Source organism: Terrapene carolina, unplaced genomic scaffold, assembly GCF_002925995.2.
Source record: "Terrapene carolina triunguis isolate 2854851 unplaced genomic scaffold, T_m_triunguis-2.0 Scaffold179, whole genome shotgun sequence".
In the NCBI taxonomy this organism is placed as follows: Eukaryota; Metazoa; Chordata; order Testudines; family Emydidae; genus Terrapene; species Terrapene triunguis.
The window spans coordinates 8624233-8640330 of record NW_020664530.1 but is presented as its reverse complement, the minus strand read 5'-3'; the positions used below and the strand labels follow the sequence as shown (position 1 = coordinate 8640330).

The following is a 16098-nucleotide window of genomic DNA, read 5'->3' as shown; positions in this document are numbered from 1 at the left end:
CAAAGCATCTGGATATGGATTAAAAATACATGTGCTTGGACATGAAATGAAGAGTAAGATGATGAGAGGTTGTATTTTCAAAAGCACTCAGCATTGGCTTAACTCTGCACCCACTGAAGGTCAATCAGAGTTTTACCACTGACTTCAGTGGGAATAAAGTTAGGCAGATACTGAGCACTTTTGAAAGTCCCACTAGCCGTTTGATCTCTTTTACCCAATATGTCAATGTATTGCAGGGGCCTTGGAACAGATTGCAGTTTCATGATAGCACAGGCACAGGCAAAATTAAGGTAAAATGAAAACTGGAGGGAGGGACTCTATGGTGCAGCTCGTCAATGTGCCAGAATTCTATCAGCAAGTTAGTTTACTAATGCACTAGCCTTCCACCTCCCAAGTCTCAGGTCCCAATCCCGTAGGGCCAGAAATGAAAATCCATTAGATTGAGTTGGCATCAAATTTACTGGGCATTTATACACATTACGAAAAACAGCACAGCCTTTGTACACAAGGTCTAGAACTGGAACAGCATTTGTTTTGCTGATCAGGACTGAAGTGCATTAGCAGACATGTGCAATCAGAAGTTTACTTAGTGCCTTTCAGCTCTATGTCTGGCACTGTCAGTGCTATTTGTCCATCAGTTTAATAAGCCCTAAATTAATCCATAAATCTGAAGGCAGGATCAAGCGGTTAGCATTTACTAATTGCAATCAGATGATAGTCTTACTTTTATTTATGTATAATACTCCACTGGGGATTTTGTTTAAAACAACTTCCAATGATATTTCCCTTTTAGGAGGGTATGCATTAGAAGAATTACTGTATTCAATTTATGTAATACCAAAATAATCCTGTTAGATTGTGGACTAACTAAATAGGTTAGGCTTCAATTAAGTTACAGCAGTAGAAGACCCTTCAGGGTAATGTCTGTCTGTTGCACAAACAACATGTGTTTCAAGATCATTACTGTTAAAAATGTTAACCAACAAAAGACCAAGTTAATTTTGCTCATAAATATTTCTCTCACACACACACTTGATGCGCAGATGCACACAGCTGCACTCCTAATATGAACTGGGATTTGCAGCTCTGTCTTTGAAAGACTTTAGAGAGTTAGTTATTTTAACAACTGCTTCATGAAGCTTTTCTATAAAATTCTTTCCAGAACTTACAATTTTTTTTTTATATAGGCACAAATTACTATTCATATTCTAGACCTCAGTCATTTATTTCTAGATGCCTTATATTTGGGGCTTCTAATTTGAGGTTTTAATCAATAAAATACCAATAAACCACTCAATAAAAAAGGAAAAAAGAAACTGTTTATCCAATAAACACCAGAAATAGTTAGTTGTATCTATGGGCTTGTCTATACAGAGCAGTAACGCAGACTATAGGGGGTGTGATTTCTAAAGCACACAATCATGTTGCGCATAAAGTTTCCCTAGTGCGCTTTAAAACACTACTACATTAATGCCCACTAGAGAATATTATAAGGAGATAACTCATTACAGAAGTACATTCTGTAATGAGTAATGTAAATAATATTCATTACTCATTACAGTGTATACAAAGAGAAAGCACCAAAAAAAAAAAATCAACTTTATGGGCATCTACATAAAACTTGAACCCAACGCCCCAAAAATAAAATTAATAAACCCTCTAAAAAGAAAAACCCTACATATATTCTATACCTAACTTGAATAATGAATTATATAAAAACACAAGTTGGCCAAATCCTGAGGTCTGCTCTGAGACAGATCTTGTCCTCTGGCTCTGCATGAAGAGGGGACCCTCCATGTGCAGATATCCCAACCCCCAGATAGAAAAGGGGGCATTCAGTTGCCTCCATAGCATCATCCCCCTCTCCTCTATAACCCACACAGAATTCTACTTGAGGAGGGATCAGGAGCTAAGTGAACCAAGGATGAGAGATATCCTCCACTGGACCCAGTGAGCAAACGTGGTGAAAACTAAGGCTGTCCTGTCCTGTTTCTGTGGAGCTGCCTCCCTGGGAGAGAACCTCCATGAAAGTTGGTACCCAGGTGCTGCGGAGAGTCCAGAGGCACAACAAAGAAGTCACTAATGTCTGAGTGGATGGGGCCAAGCCACCAGCAGATCTCTGAGATCCATGTTGATCCCAAGGGCTTCCTCAACAGAAGACTGCACAAGAAACTCTCTGAGGGGAATTTCACTGAGATTTTTAGCCCCTATGTAGGTATTTCTGTAGAGACAAATGATCTGGCCCTCAGTTTTCACTTGATCTTGACTTAGAGTCTATGTAAATTTTGCCTGAATAGGGATCTCAATATTTGGCTCAACACATTAAAAAACAAACACACACACAAACCCTGACACCAGCCTATATGTTTTGTTCCTTCCACTTTGATTTATTAAATAAGTTAATACTAGCAATGGGCAGTAGTGTGGAAGGTCTGGAGTAGTTACATTCTCTGCAAACTAAACCTTAATATTCTAAGATGTGCATGTTAACTCAGAGCAATTTTTGATACTTCAGAAAAATGCCTCTCTTCTGGTCAATAAACCAAGTAAACAAGAGAAAAGGTGAACAATTCTGGTTTAAAAACGCCAGCCACCTAGTAACCATCCCTATATGCAAGTAGCTACTATGTCATGGAAAAAATAGTATGTAAATCATAACTTGTGAACTGTTTTCCTCTGGTGCACTCTTCATGTTGAATCATGTCTGCAGGCCCGCCCTATGGTCCACACTGGATGATTTGTATGACCAAGGGTTTATCTTAATTTTTTAGTTTTTGATTAAATGTGGCAGATCAAAAGGCCTAATCTGCTGTCCACACAATAGCTATGGTATAAGTGACCATGGATGCTTCCCCCACAATATTTGTCAACCCTGACCTCGAGGGGCCATCTCTAAGTCTGCATAGGCATGGGGAATTAAATCTTTGGCCACTCTTTGCTAAAACTGCAAAGGGTGCCAGTTAGTGCTGGTGGATTTTTGTGTCAACTGTAATGATTATTTGTACATGTGCCCTGCACAAACTGGACTAACACCATCAATCCATTTTACATGCCGTAGGGCATCATAAAAGATATTAGATGGTAATGGTGTTCAGTCATTGTCAACCTAAATTAACTGGAGCTGCTGACCTAGGAGAGGAAAAGCTCTTCATCGCTCTATTCCTCTCATGAGCTATGTAATTTAAAAACAAAACAAAACACCCTTTCCAGGACTCTGATTGTGGAATAGAACAGTCTCTTTTAAAGTTTGTACTTAGAAGGTCTATAGTAATTTAATTTAGCAGCATACTATAAATCAGCTTTGGAGTTCTTTGTTTTATTGCCAAAGGACAGTCTCAGAAACAAGAGCCTTCAGTTGCAATGCCTTGTACAAAGTAGTTCTGGCCTTGGAAGTAGAATTCCCTTATCTCATCTCTTTCTTCTGAACGACAGACCTATTACTTGTGATCATTCTGGATAAAGATGAGTTTTGATTGGATTATTCATTGCCAGGATGCATCTCCTTCCCAAATCAACTGCTGATTTTCCTTCTACTTCATAGCCCTGTACTTCCCACAATTAGCACATCATTTTTTCTATGCAGTTGCAGGAAATGTCAGAAACCATGCAAAGCAAGTCTACATACTATTTGACTCCTCTTTTTCACTACACAAAGGATCTTTTAAGGTGGGCTAGGTTATGGGTTTTGTGTATGAGTGAAAGTCATCCCTGTGCAGCGATCCAGGCCTATTCACATCAAGTCCCAGTTAATCCCCTCAAAATAGATCTAGGATTTTAGGGGTGTGTAGGCCTCATGCAGACAGTGTGCATAGGGGCTGATTTTCACTCACTTTAAATATTGTGCATTTCATTCAATAAAGGGCAAATTCCCTGAACTTATGCTCTAAAGCTGAACCAGACTCATCGTATGAGTGCACTGGGAGATGGGAGAGACTGGCTCAGAGATCATGCTGCTATATCTCTAGACATTGCGGAATTAAATCAGAGTCTTTTGACTACAAGGTCCAAACACCTCTGAACTGGAGCTACCAGCCACAGTGGATGAACCAGAAGGTCTCCTATTCCTGAATAGCATGGGACATCTCAGCTCTTGCCCCAATCACATCCAAGGCTTCCTCATCCACATGGGAATACTCTGTCTTCTCATCCCTGGTCCATTAAATTTATTTAATTTAAGTCTCACTTGGAGCAGATCTGGTAGGAAAACTGTTATTAACTACCAAGGAACCCCCAATTTTCTTATGGGGGTATTCCAGCTCCACTGAAGTCTTTGTGTTAATATACCTTGCACTTCACTGTGTGCATTAATGACAGAAATACCATCATAGTGGGCTCTGTGAAAGATATTGCAACCACACGCAATATCTTTGGAGGAACATATTGTATTAAGCAGTGGTGGAGTGAATAGGGGGGCTAGAAGTGGTACCTGCCCCCCCAGCAGTTGTACATGTGGCTTTTCAAGCCAAGAGGTGGCTTGAATTGAAAGTGGTTTCACCACTGCTCAAAACCCAGCTCTGCTACTGGCATTAAATTTATGAATAGTTTATGTATCACTCTGCAGCAGGGATTATATGCACCTCCAATTGGAAGAAGGGTTGCCACAGCTCCATCAGAAACTAAAAACACAGGTGATTAAGGTAAATCACTCAGGTTGTAGACACGTCCAGACAGGTACCACTCTCTGGGAAGGCTTGCATATGCTGGTTCAAGCTGGGTTTTCCAGAGACCAACAGACAAAGCTAAGGCTTTTGGAATTAAAAAAAGGCTGCATTTAAACTGAATCAGAGCCTTCATTCTGATCCAGCAAATGGACAGAGCCTTCTGTCCAAGAGGGCTCCCAATCCTTGTGGAAGAGTTGAAAAATCGTTGGCCTACTAGGCCCCATAAGATGGTGAAACCTCTAGTGAATTTTTAGCATGTGCATAGGATGAAGATCAGAAAAGTAAATAGAAACTTCCAAAGTGGTAGAATAGTGACAGCTGCTACAGTCAGTTCATCTCCTCCCTTACTCAACTGGGGGTGGCTCCATTCACTCATTCAACATAATAACACTGATTTCAAAACAACCAGTAACTATGTTTCAAAGCTTAGTTGAATGCAAGGAGGGCAGACTTATCTCCACTAATACAGACATAGGGAACTAGGTTTCTTCTGACTTCTGTGTCTACCCTGCTACAATCCTAGCTACAGAAAAAAGACAAGGATTGAGATATAAAGATAAGCAAATACTAGGTTGTAATACAGTGGAACCCTGGCCGAGTGGTGCTGATGTCATTTTTTGTTTTACAGACAAATTTCTCTACAAGCAGAGGTTCCCTCTCACTGTGGTTGCTATTTACAAATTACAGTGCACGTAAACACACTCTGATCTTCTTAGCAAGTCCCATTAAATGGAATTCCACTATATTTGGGTTCACAGTGAGTGGAATTCACCCCAGCGCAGAAGATCTATGCAGGACCCGCACACCCCACAAGTCTCCACGAAGCCTGTAGTAAGGGCTTAAGTGGACCATAAGTGGGATGAGGGCCTTGCCTGGTCCCTCTGCATTGAGACGGATGCTGCTGTATGAAGGGGTGCATTTCATAGTATCAACAAAACCAAATAGCATAGCAAAACACAACATTACTAATTTTAAAGTAGTTTTTATGAAAATGTGAACTGACCCAGTTGAACTGCTGCCTCCAATATGGAATTTATTAATTCTCTCTTTTAGCTTGTTTTCCTCCCAAACCTCAAACATGAAACCATCCAACATTGTGTTCAACCCCAGTAACAGGCTGGTACAGGAAGAGGGAATTCTTCACTCTGAACTAGATGATCTAGTTGGCAGTTAATGCTATAGCAAACATTAGAAGCACTGGCCCATTCTCCGCTTTTAAGTAGGGAATTACATAAGTACTATTCAAGCAAAGTATTTTTTTCTGGCTTTTCAATACTTCAGATTATGAGTATATTTTAAGCAAGACTCTATTGTAAATGTGTTTATTAATGTTGCTTTATTTCCTAATTTTGTGTGGGTGGATAATTACTTATAGTCCTCAGAGCTTCATAAGTGAATTACAGAAGTCTAAAAAATGTCTCTGCTATTATAGTATATGAATGAACAACTCAAGTATTGTGTGAAAGAAAGGCAGACTAGTAGATTTGCTATAATTAGAAACATTATTCTTGTGGCAACAGTTGGAAAGGACAATTAATTGTAATCCTTATGTTTATCTCAGAGGCTGCATAACCATTGTTAGCAAATTCAATAATGCATTCCTTTGTGCGAAAAGGCAACTTCTGGATTGTGTCAATAGCACTTTCTACTATAGCTATATTTTAATGCATCCAGGTAGTGTGCATTTCTTCTTTCCTATGGAGCATTTTACAGCCCTGCAGTTTCTGAAACACCCAAGAAAATAGTGTCTTGGGCAACACTGAATCTGTATTTCTGTTGTAATCTACCTGGCTTGGCCTAAATAAGTTCTCTCCTTACATCACAATTTACTATTTCATTCTGTACAAGAATGTTTGGGATACTATTTGTATGAAAATGCTACTCAGAATAAATTTGCTTTGTATTGTTACATTTATCCATACTGAGATGAGAATTTGGCCCAGTAACACTAGTGTAAATCCAGAGTAACTCTACTGAAGTGAATATTTCCTCCAGATTTAGTACAGATGGATGGACAGTGTAGTGAAAATGCTGTTTCCTCAAAACTCCTGAACTATGTACTTCAAATCGTTAAAGATTTTGAGCTATATCATCTTGTCTGGAGCAAAAGTGGTCCAGTGGTTGGGGATGGGAGGAAGGGGGAGTCACATATTTCTGCAGCTTAGAAGTAACAGAAAACACGAACCACCTTCCCTTCTTCGGGGATGAGGGGTTCACAAGCCCCTCCAACCATACTAAGCCAAGGATCAAGTCCCCAACCCTAGAGCTCTTGGAGCATCTGCAAAGAGGACCTGCCCTCTGTGTTGCTCCCCAGTCTCCTATAGTTCCCAGCAGCAGTGCTCCCACTGGCTTCCTCCCTGACAGCAACATTCCAAGGGGAGTAGAATATGGCAGCATTAAGTCCTGCTGGAATTTCCTTATGAAATTTCATTAATTTGCTAGGGAATAAAGCTGCATAGAATGGCATCACCCTGTCCCCCTTCTATATCCCTCCAAAACCTAGAGATCCCAACAACTTAGTGTTCATGCAGGGAAGCAAACATGAGCTTAGGAACAGTGAAGGATGATGCTATTAGGCTCTTCTCACGCCTTCCAAATGTGCCATCTGCATTTGGCTTTGATTTGTGCTACTCCCATTGTCACTACATCTAAAGTGAAAGTGAGGATCTGGCCCTCTGAATTTAAAAATCATGACAGCCAAAAGCCGTTATTTTATGTTTGCCAGCTGTTTATGGAAATAAAAGTAGCATAGACCACTGTATGAGAGAGAGAGAGTATAATTTACCTACATTGTCAAGCAACAAAACTTAATAACAAGGTTATAAATGAAACTTTTCACCACAGCCACCCTAGTTAGAAAGGATCATATCACACAATGCAAAGACACACTGAAACATGTAGAGATTCATGATTGCAGTTAAATCTGATCAAAACAATCTGAAACCCACCATATCTAGATACTGGGCTATACCAGATATATACAGTAGTGTACTGTATTACAACTGTAATTGGGAAAGTCATATTGAGAAAAAAATACAATAAACAGTTGGAGCCAAATTTTGCACTTACATTGGGGGGGAAATATCTGCCCCAACCTTAACTATGCTGCTGTGACCAGCTCAAGCCTAAATTATAAAAATATAATTACACATACACTCTGTGTGATGCTCCTACCCAAATGATGACCACCTCTCTGTCTGCATTCTGCCCACAACTCCTCCTCCCTCCGCCATACCTGGGCTACTTCTAACATTCCAAGGCATCAGAGCTTGAGACAGGTTTTTTATATTGTTAGAAAGCCAGAAGCTTTCATTCTAATGGGACATTTGTTTCTAGTCCTGGTAGAGCTCAAGATATCCAACCTTCGAATGTATCATTACTATGTGTTGGAACACTATTTTAGTTAATTCTGTAAGTTTCTAAACTATATTAGTATAACCTTTCCTTTCCTCTGAGGTCTCTACAGTTGTACTCATGGTTCTAAATGAGTTTACTATTCCCAGAAATGGGATATGAAAAACAAAAACCCCAAAAGAAATGTTTACATTCTCATCCAATCAGCGGACAAAACTGTAAACTCTTTGGGGCAATTACCTTTTTTTTTTTTTTTTTTTTTTTTAAATACAGCACCTAGCACAATGGGAGTTCTTGGTCCATGACTGGGGCACCTAAGTACTGCAATAATACAAATAAATAAAGAAATAAAATAAAAATCTACATTATTTCACCAATCACAACTATCCAGCCTAGCTTAAATAATGAATACTTGTAAAGAAATGCAAACAAACTCAGAGGATTTTTTTTAAGTGCAAAAGAATTTGATAAATATATGCTTGAAGAAATGTGAGGGAAGCACTGTCTGCTCACAGACATTCTGTAAGCAGAAGAAAAGTAGCTAAACTTATCTGACAAATTATTCATTGTTAATGATTTCCTCAGCTCTATGTGATTTTTGGCAGTTTCACTGATGCCCACTGGTTCTCAAACACAGCTGAGAAACTGACTAGTTTTGAAACTGCATTCTGTTGCTGCCTAATCCCTAAGCAGCAACAGAGGTACTAAAGATGCCTGTCTACAGACTTATGAAGCCAAAGCTATTAGTTTATAGAATCATAGACTTTACGGTCAGAAGGGACCATTATGATTGTCTAGTCTGACCTCCTGCACAACGCAGGCCACAGAATCTCACCCACCCACTCCTGTATCTAACCCCTAAGCTATGTGTGAGCTACTGAAGTCCTCAAATCGTGGTTTAAAGACTTCAAGGCGCAGAGAATCCTCTAGCAAGTGACCCGTGCCCCACGCTGCAGAGGAAGGCGAAAAACCCTCTGCCAATCTGCCCTGGAGGAAAATTCCTTCCCAACCCCAAATATGGCGATCGGCTAAACCCTGAGCATGTGGGCAAGACTCACCAGCCAAACACCCAGGAAAGAATTCTCTGTAGTAACTCAGATCCCTCCCCATCTAACATCCCATCACAGGCCATTGGACATATTTACCGTTAATAGTTAAAGATCAATTAATTGCCAAAATTAGGCTATCCCATCATACCATCCCCTCCATAAAGTTATTAAGCTTATTCTTGAAGCCAGATGTGTCTTTTGCCCCCACTGCTCCCCTTGGAAGGCTGTTCCAGAACGTCACTCCTCTGATGGTTAGAAACCTTCGTCTAATTTCAAGTCTAAACTTCCTGATGGCCAGTTTGTATCTATTTGTTCTTGTGTCCACATTGGTACTGAGCTTAAATAATATATATTCAGTTCACATTTGCAAAATCATCTTCACAACTGTAGCCCTTCATGTGATTTTTTAAAATGCAACTCTACGCTCTGCAGAAACAAATGGCACGCCATCTCCAACTCACCAAGAACTTACCTATTCACCACTTTTCAAGGTATGTTGTAACTGAAGACTAAAATTCTACTTTAACTACAAAGACATCAGTGTCCTTCACCCTTAAACAAGTAAGTTTCCTTCAAATACAGGATGAAATTCAGCTGGAAGTTATGCATGGAGGCTGAACACACTACCAATATTGGCCCCAATCCTACAAACGCTTTGTAACTTTAGGCATGTGGAGAATCCCATGGATTTCAATGGGACTACTGATATGCAGAAGCATTTGCGAGACTAGGGACATACTTGGCACATCTTGTACATAATGCTTTCCAATATTAACTACTGTATCAACGTGGAAAATGAAGCAGAGGAAGTAAGCAACTAGTCCAATGCAACAATATAAGACTGCATCAGATACTGGATTAGAATTTAGTAGCTCTTGACTTCCACTCCTTTTATTATACCACTAGACCTCACCTCTGTTTTGCAAAGGGAACAGGGGGATCAACAGTCCTGTCAACAATGTGGTTAATTAACTGCCTTTTCCACACTAGCAGAAAAATACGAACCATATAAAACACAAAATGTGGACAACTCTGTGTGATATTGTGGATTATTTTGCCAGTGGCCTGGGAAGTGCTACAATAACTTAATCAAACTGTAAATATTAAAGGGCATAAAATGTGTTATTTCAACATTTTCTAAATCACCAGCCTCCCTCCGGCTGCTCTTTCCATAATTTACCACTTCCCCTTTACTCATCCATTTTCCAAGTTGGCCCTATTTGGTTACTGGCTTGACCCAATAAATTTTCAGCTTGAAATACATTTAAATATAAAATAGATTGAAGGGTACACTACAAAAATATTGCTCTGTCCACAGAGTTGAAAAGAAGAAATATTTATGGTCATTTAAAATGGCATCCATGTTTCTGCTTTGTTCTGTTAACTTGTGTTGCAATTCTTTGGTTTGCATACACAATTCTATATCAGCTACCACATGCCTACTACTTTACAAGACTCACCTACTGTACTTGCAGGTGGATATTATATAATAGGTATATGATATACCGATATATATGCTGTTAATGAGCAAGAGAACAAAATATTTAAAATGTTGTACAAAGTTAATTTGTTTAACAGTAACTTAAAATATGAAGATGAGCCCACAGCACAGATAAGTAATTACAGTAACCCTTGCTTACCCCATCTGCCTTTAGTGTCTATAACGCCCACTCATTGCATCTCAACATAAATTAGACTAAGCTTTTGGGGCAGGGATTATATCTTTTAACTGTGCTGTTAAGCACCTAGCACATGTTTGGGCACTGCATAAATGAATCAAACTAGTGCAAATGTAATTAAATCTTCCTTTGTAGGTTCTACCTTTTCCAGATACTGCTTTATGGTTTTACTCACAAAAACACTGGGGGCGAGGGAGAAATAGTCAGCATGCAATCATGACTCCCACTGCAGTCAATGAGAGTAATGTGGCTAAAATGCTATTGATTACATATACTATGTAGACCTTTACGACTATGTTGTAGCTAGATATACAAAAATAGTTGAAATCCTGCCCCCAATGAAGTCAGTAGGAGTTTTATTATTAACTTCAATGTCAGGATTTCACCCTAGCAATGCCCCTCTGCCATGTACATTGACAGTCTCTATGCAAAAGAATAAATGGACACAAATCAGACGTCAAAAATTATAACATTCAAAAACCAGTCAGAGAACACTTCAGCCTCCCTGGACACTCAACTACAGACTTCAAAGTCACAATTCTTCAACAACAACAAAACTTCAAAAACAGACTCCAATGAGAAACTGCAGAACTGGAATTAATTTGCAAACTGGACACCATTAAATTAGACTTGAATAAAGACTGGGAGTGGATGGGTCATTACACAAACTAAAAACTATTTCCCCATGCTAATTTTTCCCCCTACTGTTACTCACACCTTCTTGTCAACTGTTGGAAATGGGCCATCCTGATTATCACTACAAAAGTTGTTTTTCTCCTGCTGATAATAGCCCACCTTAATTGATTAGTCTCGTTAGAGTTGGTATGGCAACCCCCATATCTTTTCATGTTCTCTGTGTGTGTGTACATATCTTCCTACTGTATTTTTCACTCCATGCATCTGACGAAGAGGGTTTTAGCCCACGAAAGCTTATGCCCAAATAAATTTGTTAGTCTCTAAGGTGCCACAAGTACTCCTCGTTCTTTTTGCTGATACAGACTAACACGGCTACCACTCTGAAACCTGGCACCCTAGGTATGTTATACATAAGTAACATTCAATTCTTTATATTTTATTTTACTTCAATTATTCAGTTAATGGGGGATCCCAATCCCCAATGTTAAGTCACAAACAGGTACAGAATGGACAGCTACAGTGCAATTTTCTTCATCTTACCCTGTCAATGTGCTTTATCCCTGACTTGGAGGGAACACCTCGAGTGGTGTAGAAGGCTATGTGAAATAAGCCAGGGAGTCCCCATAAACAACTCCCTGCATTACTAACCACAATCACATTTGATCTAAATATTCCTGAAGTTCACTTAAGGCTTGAACCTCATGAAAAACTATTTTCACAACAAGCTGGTGTATTGGTTTTAATATGCAAAATTGTTCATACTTTTATATGAATGCAAATTTTATGCATACAGAAGAGCCCATTTAGGGACTGATCCTGCACCACGGAAGTCCACGGGAGTTTGGCACTTCAATGGGAGCAGGAACAGGGCCTGATGGAGGTCTTGGATATAAAGAAACTCTGTTTATAATGGAATGAAAACCTTACGGCCAAAAACTTTTCAAAAGTGGCCTCTGTATTTGGTCGCCTCCGTTTTTGCAAGACCAGCTTCAGACACGTTGGGCCTGATTTTGCTGACAACTCACTTCAGTGGAAGTTATGGGCACTGAGCATTTCTGAAGATCAGAGCCAATGCATCTCAACTTGGGCTCCCAAAAGCTGAGGCACCCAGGAGTCAGAGGCCATGTTTGAAAAAGCTGACCTCAGTTGTTCTATTGCTTTGCATGTCTGGTTGCAGTAAATCTCTGTATACAGGGTCCAGGCAAACCCTTTCATTCGGTTGCAGCTCTGCACAGCTCCACAAGCCTGGACAACGGACTGTGTCCTGCGTTCATACAGGCCAGCACAGAAGGGAGCACTGAGGGCAGGCTGAATTAAATCCTGTAACTAGAACACATCCCCTGCCTGAGATACAACTGCTATTGCAGCTCACGCATAGGAGCAGCTCCTGCAAAAGGGCTATGCTACCCCCAGGATGCCCCATAAGATTCAATTACTCTGGTATTATGCAGGCTTCAGAATTTCAACGGTTGTGAAAATACTGTGCGAAAAACTGACAACTTCATCATAAGCAACACACATCTCTGTTAAATTCACAGACCGATTAATTTGCTCGATTTGGAGCAGGTTTCTGCCTAATATTCTCACCAAAGCATAATACCTGTGGGACTTTGTATAAATGACAAATTACTTTGTAAGGGGAAAAATGTACAAATGCTATACCAGCCTCTAGCAGGATTTTTTAACATTGCCTGTTGATTAGCTGAGGGGAGATCAATAAGAGGACAAAAAGCTTATCAAAATGTTTATCGTCAAGCCCTGGGTAAGAGAATACCATAAACAGACGTGGTCGTGCAAGTTAGATCCTTTGTGTAATTGTGGTGGAAAAGCAGGTGCCACTTGTAGCTGTAACCCAGCATCAGTGAATATCTGCCTCCATGTCATGGGGATTAGGATTGCCTGGGCTCCACTTGGGAGTAAAAGGTTCCCGACTTCTGGTACAAGAAGCAGTCTGTAACCCCATTCAAAGCAGAGTATTTTAGTGTTTTTCTTTTATCCTTTTGGATGTTTTCAATGAAGACTCCCTGAATTTCATCAGCACTCTCTCTCATGGAAATTCTAAATCACGCACTTAAAAATAGACACATCAGATTATCTGGGTAAATCAGAAAGCTCAGCTTATCTCTCTCTTCCCCTTCAAAACATACAATTTATTTTGTCCACCAGCATCAAGCCAAGAGTAATCCTGTAGTCCCAGCAACCTCACTTCCTTGGCTATCTATTATATGCATGTATGTGTGTCTGAGATTCTAGGTGAGGGTGTATGAATGCATGCCTTGGTGCATGTGACTGTGTTTGTGTTACTGTGTCTGGGGGTGTATGTCTAAGTGTCACGACGCAGCCTGATATGACCAAGGAGAATAACATCAAAACTCAAAAGCAGTAAAGTAGCAAATAATCTAAACAAGGAATAAAGTATCACTAAATATTAATCTAAAATCCCTAAGATCCATTATTGTTCCTCTTAAGAGCAAACATAACTGACCCAGTACTAGAGAGAATAAATCAGTCTCTCCCAGTGGTTCAGATACACAACATAATAGAACCTAAACAGACAATCCTGACTCCTAGCCCCACCGCTTCAAACATGCGCATCTCCCTACTCTCCTCCCCCATTCCCAGTACAGCCCATCAGACCATGGGAGCTGGAGAAAGCCCTGCAGGGCTATAAATAGCTACTCCTGGGAGGGGGCACAGAGGATGGAGGAAGTGCAGCAGCACATTCCCAAAAATGCTGCAGAGGGAGGCATCACCGGCTTAATTCTTTGGGGGGGGGGGGGGGGAGACTGTTAGGAAGTTCAATGACATACTAACTAATCTGCGTGGGGAGGAGGAAATGGCTGGAATTGGGAAACTAAACTGGGAATGTCATGCACACTGGGAGAAGAAGGGGGTGGAATTTCCATTTCTGGCTCCCCACCCTCTTCCAAGGAGTTTCTCCAGCTCCCCTGAGCTCTGCTATTTGGGGTCGAGGGTTGGGGAGGGTCTCCTGGGGGTAGAGCCTGTGGAAAAAATGAGAATATCAATTCATGGCGATCTCACCAAACAAGTCTAGCTACCTACTCCAAGTCTATAGTGAGTCAGATGGAATTTATTTATGTTCATTGACTGCACCTCCCGCATGAAGTGTCCCCATCGACGAAGTACTGCTGCTGCTTTTTATTATTACTATTAGACAAAGTCAGAAAGCTTTTCCTTGCCTTTTCACCCAGCAGCCAAATATCCCTCCCTTAACTCTGACCCCACCTCTGCCCTACATCCCCCCTCCAAACTTTGTGATGTTGGGAACCAGCAGGCAGACGGCGACATGCCTTCTCTAAGCACACACGTCCCAACGCAGATTATTCAGCATCCACTGCTTCCCACGAGCCGCTACACAGACCAGATACCCCGATATACTATTAACACACCAGCCATAGGCACACTCCATGCGTCCAATACGCACCACACAGGCACCGTATGTCTAGCTCACACACTCACTTCCCCAATACAGACACCTCCCCAATACAACTACAGACACACTGCAACACGAACTCATACACACACACACACACTTCCCCAATGCATAAACATACAAACACACACCCCGCATGTCCCACAACGCACACACCGTCCCTGCATTCTATACACATCCCAGGTCCAATACACACACTCCAACACACACAAACTAAACTCCCCACACTCTGGACCCCCTAACCCTCCCCAACACACACAGCAGCCGCTGCTCCCCTCCTTTCCCTAGGACTTACCGTCCTCCAGAGCCGCTGCCTCTTGGCACTGACCGAGGTGGCGGTGACGATGAGGTGGGAGACCGCCACCACCAAGCCGAAGACGATGGCTAGCAGGGTCCGCACGGGCAGCAGCGAGTAGGAGACGAAGGTGACCAGCATGAGCTGCCACATGCCCTGCTCGGGGGCGCTGGGGGGCTCCAGGCCGTAGGCGCCCAGCGAGAAGGGGCAGCAGAGGAAGGAGAAGGTGAAGCTGAACAGCAGGGTGAGCTTGACGATCTGCTGCAGCTGGGTGACCTGCAGGTACTTGACGTTGGTGACGATGAAGAGGGAGAGGAAGATGATGCAGTGCACCGGGTGCGAGCCCTTGGAGATGCTCAGGCTGGGGCCGGAGAGCAGCTCCACCAGGGCCAGGCTGGCGGTCAGCACGATGAGCACGGCCAGCGCCTTGAGCGTGGAGGTCTGCTCCAGCTTCAGGTTGTAGCTCTGGAAGAGGGACTCCAGCTCCTTGCAGTCGAACTCGTCCTCGCAGGCGATGGCATCCAACAGCGGAGGGGGTCCCCCCAGCCCGGCGCCCGCCGCGGCCGGGGGGGAGCAGCAGCCGTGGCAGCACTTCTTCCTCTTGGTCTTGACTTTCTGAAACGGTATTTCCTCCATGTCAGTGCCATTCATAAACCCCGGGGAAGGAATGCTCCTCCTGGCGTCCCCTGCTGCTGCTGCTCCTCTGCCTCTCTGCTCATAGAGAGAGAGAGAGAGAGAGGGGCTGCGAGCTGGAGCAGCAGCAGCCGCCAACTAGGAGCCGGCAACCCCCAGCTGCAAAGCCTCCTAGGAGCCGGCAACCAGAGCCAATCTACTAGCAACCAGAAGCAGCCCTAGGGAGGGATCCAGCCACCCCCAGATGCAACCTGGTATCCAGAGATCACTGGGATGGCTGCAGGACAGAGTCAAAATCTCAGTTGTGTTATTATTCCAGCCTCTCCCCCCCACCCCC

At 42.1% G+C, this 16098-nt stretch overlaps 1 protein-coding gene across 1 annotated transcript in view; it reads right to left on the bottom strand.

Annotated features, from left to right (window-relative positions):
* The window catches only part of LOC112107988 (adenylate cyclase type 1), a 215664-nt gene extending 199885 nt beyond the window's left edge, over positions 1–15779 (bottom strand). The window contains exon 1 of the mRNA XM_024201932.2: positions 15129–15779. Within this exon, the coding sequence (XP_024057700.2) occupies positions 15129–15779 (651 nt within the window). The remainder of the gene's footprint in view (positions 1–15128) is intronic.
* Between the last annotated feature and the right edge of the window lie 319 nt (positions 15780–16098).